Source organism: Oryza brachyantha, chromosome 9, assembly GCF_000231095.2.
Source record: "Oryza brachyantha chromosome 9, ObraRS2, whole genome shotgun sequence".
In the NCBI taxonomy this organism is placed as follows: Eukaryota; Viridiplantae; Streptophyta; class Magnoliopsida; order Poales; family Poaceae; genus Oryza; species Oryza brachyantha.
In genome coordinates, this window is record NC_023171.2 from 7,966,860 (window position 1) to 7,975,566 (window position 8,707).

The 8,707-nt window shown below is 43.5% G+C and overlaps 2 protein-coding genes across 2 annotated transcripts; one reads left to right on the top strand and one right to left on the bottom strand.

Annotated features, from left to right (window-relative positions):
• Nucleotides 1-254: 254 nt before the first annotated feature.
• LOC107304956 (protein STRICTOSIDINE SYNTHASE-LIKE 10-like) lies at nucleotides 255-3,518 on the top strand. Its single transcript, XM_040527765.1, has 3 exons — nucleotides 255-696; nucleotides 841-1,113; nucleotides 2,757-3,518. The coding sequence occupies exons 1-3, from the start codon at nucleotides 299-301 to the stop codon at nucleotides 3,259-3,261; spliced, it is 1,176 nt and encodes a 391-aa protein (XP_040383699.1). The 5' UTR covers nucleotides 255-298; the 3' UTR covers nucleotides 3,262-3,518.
• An 831-nt stretch (nucleotides 3,519-4,349) lies between these two features.
• Nucleotides 4,350-8,638, bottom strand: LOC102711291 (enolase 1, chloroplastic). The gene is made up of 7 exons (XM_006661113.3): nucleotides 8,109-8,638; nucleotides 6,257-6,564; nucleotides 5,839-5,993; nucleotides 5,425-5,742; nucleotides 4,975-5,121; nucleotides 4,829-4,879; nucleotides 4,350-4,686 (listed from the first exon to the last, which is right to left on the bottom strand). Exons 1-7 carry the CDS (start codon nucleotides 8,513-8,515, stop codon nucleotides 4,621-4,623), a joined length of 1,452 nt encoding a protein of 483 aa, XP_006661176.3. The 5' UTR covers nucleotides 8,516-8,638; the 3' UTR covers nucleotides 4,350-4,620.
• Nucleotides 8,639-8,707: the final 69 nt, after the last annotated feature.

Consider the following 8,707-nt stretch of genomic DNA (forward strand, 5'->3'; position numbering starts at 1 on the left):
TGGTACGTGGACTTCAGCCACATGTTATGGGCTCCCTGTGGTTTCATATTAGATTGGGCTCATCTAAAACCACACTGGGTTAAGAGAGTTGTGACCTCGTAGCAACCAGGTTTGTTAAAGCTAATTGGGTTGGACATGCCCTCGCATAAAACATGTAGATAGGAACATACTACAAGCTAGTTATACGGTTATACCATGGCTTTTTTAGATAGGAACATCACCTGTTAGCCTTCTTTAGATTGTCCTGACAAATTCTATAAGTAGCACATGCTCTCGCGCGCACTGCCCAACCACACACATGCACAGATCCAGGCCAGCTTCTATAGCTCGCTTTCTTCCTTCTCCGGCCAAGCTAGCGAGAGAATTAATGGCTTCTCTTCCTCCCATTGTCATGGAGCTCAAGTGCCTCCCATCAGCTGCCGTCATGTGGGCTGTTCTCACTGCGCTGCTTCTCTGGGCGCCGGCCGTGGCGGCGGCTGCGGATGCCGGCCACGGCGACGATATGAAGTCCATCTACGCGGGGCCGAAGGTGGTGCCGGTGCGGCTGGGACGGCCGGCGTTCGGCCCGGAGAGCCTCGCCTTCGACCACCGCGGCGGCGGGCCCTACACCGGCGTCTCCAACGGACGCGTCCTCCGGTGGCGCGCCGACCGCCGCCGCCCCGGCTGGACCGAGTTCGCCCACAACTACAAGCACGCGTAAGCTATAGCTATATATATATTCTTGGCGCGTTCATGCATGGCGGCGGCGGCGGCGGCGGCGGCGCGCGCATGGCGTGTGCATGCAGCGACCAGCTTCTCCTCACCTCACCGGAGAGAGACGTGCGGTGTGCACGCGTGCAGGACGGTGGCGGAGTGCGCGGCGAAGAAGAAGGTGGTGGAGCCGGAGAGCGTGTGCGGGCGGCCGCTGGGGCTGCAGTTCCACCGGAGGACGGGCGACATGTACGTCGCGGACGCGTACCTGGGGCTGATGAGGGTGGGGCGGCGCGGCGGGCTGGCGGAGGTGGTGGCGACGGAGGCCGGCGGCGTGCCGTTCAACTTCGTGAACGGGGTGGACGTCGACCAGGAGACCGGCGACGTCTACTTCACCGATAGCAGCACCACGTACCAGCGAAGGTATATTCGCAACAAAAAGCGAAACTTCATATTTACTAATAAAAATAAAAATAGACTACGATAGAAAAAAATCCTAAAATTAACTTTAAATATAAATTTTAAATTTTGCTTATAAACATAAACCGAAACAGAAAGATGAGAGGGGAAGTATATGACGCTACGGTATTAGTATAATCAACTCTATTTTAAAGTGCGAAGGAAATGTGATTTGGTTTGAAAGCTGTGGTTGATTTCTCGATCAGGTTTTATCTATTCCCTCTGATACCAAATGCAACTTATTTTAACTTCTGAACACTAAACATGTGACCATGTTTTAGCTTATTGGAGGAATAAGTGAAACATATTTCAAAATGATAAACAATTTGTGCATAAAACTTTTATATACATATTCTTAGCGATCTAAAAGTCAAGACTAGAAAATAAACTACGATAAAAAGGCCCTAAAATGAACTCTAAATTTTAAATTTTAGTCTTTTAATTAAAATTTTAAATTTTTGCTTATAAGTATTGACATAAGCGAAAAGATGAGGATGCCTTATAGGTGCGTTCTTTTGGATTATATATAGGAGGCGGATTATTGTGTTATACGTTTGAAAAATATGATATATATTCTTAAAACTTTCTGCGTCGGCATAATTTATATAACTTGTTTAAATCCATATTTTAGCTTTATAGTATAATATTTAATTTATCCCTATAGGCAATTGTTCGTAATCTGTCCAACCATATATTAATTCAATCGCACTCAGGGTACATATATATCTTAAAACAATAAATTTCACAGTTTGTTTTTCCCTGTGGCAGGTTAGCATATAGTACCTACGGTCCTGCAGGGGACAACGGAGATATTAACATTATTATACGGTGAATAGTAGATAAGAATGTCAATGGAGTTATGAACATTAGCTGGCCCATGAAACAAATGATGATCATATGCCTAGTACAGGAGTAGTTGTGCGTACTAGCTCAGGTTTTGGATCCCAATTAAAACAGGGGGAATTATTGTGATAAGTACGTACGTTCTCGGTTTGTTTCAAAATATGAAGTTTGAGCATTCAAGGTCTCCTTATAATATTATATGTCTACTTACCCATGTTAGCCAATCATAACCATCTAATTTCTTTATCTATTTTCTAATTTCAACTAACCACGACCATATAGTGTTTAATTCCCCCAGCTTCTTTAGTATCCATGCGAAGGTCTTATATTTTACTACCAAATAAATAATAATAATAGCATATTGTTTTAATACACGATATGTGGAATATGTGTTTAAAATTCAACAGCGTCAAAAATAAATTTTATTTTTCACCGAGCATCTGCTCCAGAGGGTACGTAACTACGGAGGTTTAGTCAATTGCTTAGAGTTAAATATTCCCTCCATATTTTAAATTTTTAATATTAGAGTCGTTGATTTTTTTTTATACGATTGATCATCGATCTTATTAGAAAATTTTATACAAATATTCAAAAGGTAAGTAAGTTATAATTTAAATATATTTAATAATAAATCTAATTAAAAATAAAAGATAATTACGTAGCTTTTTTTGAAATAATATGAACGAACAAAAGTGTGGTTAAAATACGGCCAGTAATTTTGTTAATAGAATTTGTAAAACTAGCTAATTAATCTGTGCGTACAGCGACTACCTGCTGGTGGTGCTCTCCGGCGACGCGACGGGGCGGCTGCTGAGATACGAGGCGCGGACGGGCAACGTCACCGTGCTCAAGTCCGGCCTCGCCTTCCCCAACGGCGTCGCCGTCAGCCGCGACGGCACGCACCTCGTCGTCGCCGAGACGGCGTCGTGCAGGCTGCTCCGCCACTGGCTGCGCGGCAGCAACGCCGGCGCGACGGAGGTGCTCGCCGAGCTCCCCGGGTACCCGGACAACGTGCGCCCCGCCGGCGGCGGCGACGGCTACTGGGTCGCGCTGAACCGCGACAAGGAGTGGGCCGTGAGCGGCACGACGCCGGCGTCCGTGGCAGCCATCAGGGTCGTCGTCGACGGAGCCGGCGCCGGCAAGGTGGCCGTGGCGCTGCGCGGGTTCGGCGGCGCCACGGTGAGCGAGGTGGTGGAGCGGAACGGGTCGCTGTGGTTCGGCTCCGTCGACACGCCGTACGTCGGCTTGCTCAAGTTCACCTCGCTCTAGGCTTGGCTGAGTGCTTTGCCGCCGCGCACGTGCCAAATTCGAGCTGTAATATTATTTTTAGGTATTAAATTAGAAAAAGGTGTGCCGATTAATTGTGTGTAGTAGGGCAACGTGCATCATGAGATTCTTAAGAATTTGTCGCTGCGAATATGGATTATATGGTGTACTACAATTTGTCATCTTATTATGACACGTGAAACCTAAGTTCATATCTCATAGACATACGAGAGATAAATGTTAAACATTACTTAGTGAGCAGCAGCTAAAACTTAAATGCCCCGTGTATCAATGTGTGATAGAGCTAGTAGTCTCCAATTCCCACGTTGCATAGATGTAACATTTAACAAGAGGTAGTCTGATTATGTCTATAATGTTCATCGGTGAAAAAATATATATGTACTCCAGTGACGAATCCAGAATAGAAATTACTGGGGATCCAATACAGACTAATAATCTAATTTACGTAGTTGTATACTAATTAATATGATATAATTTAGTAGGAGTCGGATAAGAATGACTATAGGTTCGTCCCTGTGTACTCCTTCAATCCACAATTGGCATATATATTAGTTCATTTTTCCACGATTAATCTGTATGTTATCGTATTGAATGGATATCGCACATATACATGCTATTTATTTTGTTTTCATATGTATAACATTTGTTTTGTTTTTATACAGATAACTTCACCTTAAAATTAAATATACAGGATAAAATTTAATACGAGACACTGAATGTAAATTCAGTTCAGTCTTATAGTGGTGCGAATGGTCATTTACGGACGGAGGGAGTAGTACGCAATAGCGTTGTCAAGTCAATGAAAACAGTAATTGTTTGGTCGTACTTCTTTGTGAACATTAACAGCATTTATTGTGGGGTTTAGCTTTGGAATCACAAGAGTGATTTGTATCAACAAGGAGAATCTAGATTGAAGTATATACAGGTCACGATCCGCATTTTTCAATGCGGTATTATATGATCAAAGCGCATCAAACTTAAATAAATACGATGCCTTTCCAGTCGGTCATAAATCATCCAAACAAAGAATTTGGGATGAATTTCCTGTAAATGGGGAAGAAATTCCCATGTTTCATATAGTCCATTATCTTGATAAATAATGCATGACAGGAGAACGGTATGATCCCAAGCAAAAGAGTTCCTAATCATGCTGAAGATACAACTTGTTTCCTAGCAGTCGGTCTCTAATGCCTTTCTCCAGTAGAAAGGCTACAGATGCATATAGAATCATGCATCTAACAAATCAAGTGGCGAAAACTGGGATGCCTCATGGTAAAAGACCTTATTTCTACTCAACATTACACAATCACCGCGATTCAAATGCTGTAGTATGTATATTTCTTAGGGAGACCTGAATGCCTCCCCTGCGTAGCGCACATTGCCTAGCTCCTCTTCAATCCGCAGAAGCTGTACAGAGACAACAGGTAGCATAGGTAACGAGGAAAACAGTCAGGGAAAAGCTTGAGGGGAAATCATGAAATGAGATGTGGAAGTACAATTTCTATATTGGTCGGTAAAAATGGATTTGGAGCAGGATAAGAGTCTTCACCTGATTGTATTTTGCCAATCTCTCGCTACGACATGGAGCTCCAGTTTTGATCTGCAAGTCATAAATGAGGAGTCTTAGGATCATTTGATGAGCGTCCAGAGAATTCCAGTACCACAATTAAGATTTCTGGTTGTGATAGTTTATACCTGACCACTTGCTAAACCGACAGCTAGATCTGCGATGAAATTATCTTCTGTTTCACCACTCCTATGGCTGACCATCACGCCCCAACCAGCAGCTTTTGAATCAAGAGCAGCTTGAATAGATTCAGTGACAGTACCAATCTGATTAACCTGAAATAAACAACAAATTTGAATAACATTTTGTCATTTTGCAGTCCATGATTATTCGTTCAGAACCATTCAGTATCATGACAAAAGGAACTTGATCATATACAGTGTTTTACACCATGAAATCCTGTTGTTATCTATTGCAACAAAGAGACTAGTAATTAGTTAGTATTTGGCAACATGCCAACATCATTTTAGTGCTGCCATGTCCTCCGTTAAATTACATTCACCAAATACAGTGTAAGAATAAATATGTCTGCATACTATGAGTAAAATAGTATGATAGATACACATAGTAACACTCACCTTCAGCAAAAGAGCATTGCAAGCCTTTTTCCCAATAGCCTCTGCAATACGTTTTGGGTTCGTGACAAGTAAATCGTCCCCAACAATTTGGATATTAACTGAGGACTGCAATGATGACCACGAGTTCCAGTCATCTTGATCAAAAGGATCCTCAATTGATACAATGGGGAAATCCTTGACAAATTCTTTGTACAGATCACAGAGACGCTGAGCTGAAAGAACATGAGCTCCATCATTAGGTTGATTCTTAAAGTTTAGGTCATAGCTTGCATCCTTTGTAAGAAACTCTGATGCTGCAACATCCATTCCAATTTTGATCTGCATTAGGATGGGGTTTTACAGTGTTAGAAGTTAAAAACAAAAAAGGGTGATCAACATCGAACAGGTGGGAAATGAAACAAGATGGTTTCAGACCTTTCCAGTGTAGCCTGCCTTCTCAATGGCATCCATAAGTAAAACAAGGCCTTCTCTGTTATCTTGAACATTAGGAGCAAAGCCACCTTCATCTCCAACATTGCATGCATCTTGACCGTATTTCGCCTTAATGATGCCCTTTAGGGCATGATAAACTGTAAGGTGGACAGGTGCATCTCAGAAGACAAATATTTTGAAGAGCGGATTAAAAGATGAGAGCACTACAAATAACTAAAATGTGTGGATGTGAATGTGCCTGTAATGACATATATAGAACAATCAGACATTGACCAAGAGTCAAATAATATCAAATACATTATCAAATTACAAAATAAAATGTGCACAAGGACATACATTGAACATTTACAAATTTTCTAAAGTATAACCACCCTATCAATTAAAATACACATTTAGTTACCTTCACTGCCCATACGAAGGGCCTCAGAAAATGAAGCTGCTCCCACAGGTAAAAGCATGAACTCCTGCATGGCCAGATTGTTGCCGGCATGGCTACCTCCATTTATCACATTAAAAGCCGGAACAGGCATGACAAGCTCCTTAGTACCAGCCAACTCCTGAATATGTTTATATAAAGGAACCTGCTTTGCACCAGCACCAGCCCTGCATACGCTTAAGGAGACACCAAGAATAGCATTGGCACCCAGTTTTGATTTGTTTGGAGTTCCATCAATGTCAAGCATGATTGCATCAACATCACTCTGGTTCCTGACAAAATGATAGATGAAATTACAAATTAAATGTGAGACACGGAGGAAACTTAAGAATAAATTGATGGTACCTCCCAACATCCAAAAATCTATTTGGACGCAAACAACAAAGGAAAAGCAAAATTTACTTCTATTGATGGTCCTTGACAATCCAAGAAATGGCAATGGGTCAGATGACAGTGATTTGTCCCTTTCCTATACTGAGTTGCCATAGTTTAGTAAATCAATATCAGCCTTACTTCAAAGAATTTAGAGGTCATCCCTAGAAAATGGTGGTTAGGGCTTCAAAATTGCAAAATCATTTATAAATGTATGTATGAGCCAATGCTCGAATTGAATGCTAGCATTTCTTTCTTATAAATACACAATTAGGTACACACAAGAGCTGATTGCCCCTTAGAGTTGTTCTCCCATGCCATGTCAGTCTAGGACACTTTGTGTGTTCATTTGTTCTTATGTAATTTAAATTAACAAATCAAATCCACTGCTTCAAAGGAAAAAGGAATATTACTAGAAGTCCCAATATGGCAACATGGATGACTCCACAGCGAGACATATCACACATGGATCATAAATTGTAGCATTGGAAGCACAGGAATCATTCTAAAGGGTGGACCTTGGAAAACCAACTTCAGATTTAGGTAAAAGCATTAAAAACATAAATAATCATATATTCATAACTGGATCATTTCAGATCAATTGATATATTAGCATGATTTGAACCAAAACAATACAAGAACAAATGATGACTACTGTTACAAATAGGTTCAGCTGAGGACTAATAATAACCCTTTGATTTTTTACACTTCCACATCACAAAGAAATGGAGACAAAACTTCAATAAAACTGATATTGTGAGTTACTGCATACATTGGTCAACCACAACCAACACCACAGTATAGGATCCTCCACTCTCCTTTTGTATTTTCTTTAAAGATTCAATAGAACGCTTATGAAGCCTAAAAGTAATACTCCCTCCATTCACAAATATAAGCATTTCTAATATTCAAATTTTGTACACGATCTAAGCATTTCTGGGACACTGAAATGCACAGGAACCCAAGCATTTTCAGCCAATCAGATGCTTAGGAGGGAAATCCAAGTGATCCAACATTCAAAATTTGAAAAATTAGGTGACTGGACAGGAATCTTTCCCCTTAACTTTAATATTTGATAAACAACCTATAAATGCTTATATTAGGAACAGAGGGAGTAACTAATACCAAATCAAATTATGCCAGTTGATTGTAAATAGTAGTAAGAACTAATGAGAATGACATTCCAGTTACCAATATGTTCATTTCGGTTAGCCTAGCCGTATTTTACTTCTGTCTCACATCATTACTCATTGGCAATGATCGCGAGAAGATCCAAGCTTCCTGTTAGACATCAGTCAAACTGGTCACCTAACAAAACCGCATGACCAGCGGCAGTTCAATCACGAACGCCACGTTTCCCACCTACCCACTACTACAGTCACCGGCGATCAGATCCTACATTACATTACGTGGGATCCACGTGGGCTTCGTAACTCCGGCTCACCTGACGTCGACGCCGACGAGCTTCGGCGCGATGACCTCGTTGATGTTGCGGACGGCGTTGAGCACGCCCTTCCCTGCGTACACCTCCCTGTCGCCGTCCCTCAGCTCGAGCGCCTCGTAGATCCCCGTGGAGGCGCCGCTGGGCACCGCGGAGCGGTGGAGCCGGCCGTCGCCGGCGACGAGGTCGACCTCCACGGTGGGGTTCCCGCGGCTGTCCACGATCTGCCGCGCGCAGATCGACCGCACCGCCCCCGCCCCCGCACCCGCCGCCACCTGCGCCGCGGGAGCCGAGAGCGCGGCGCGCACGGCGACCGCGGTGCGGCCACCACCGCGACGCCGCGGGGTGGCCGCGGCGGTGCCTGGGGCGGGCAGGAGTGGGGCGGAGGGGAGGAGGAGGCGGTGGGCCATCGGTTGGCGGCGGAAGCGGGAGCAGGATCGGGAGGGGGGGCTGGTTTCTATGTCGCGGCCGATGCGGCGGCGGTGGAGGAGGAGGAGGTCGTCGGGCGGAGGCCGCGAGGTGGCAGGAAGAAGGGAATAAATTTTTTTGAAGGAGGCGGATTGGTGGGGGCGGCGAGGCGGAGGTGGTCGCGGGGCCCACGT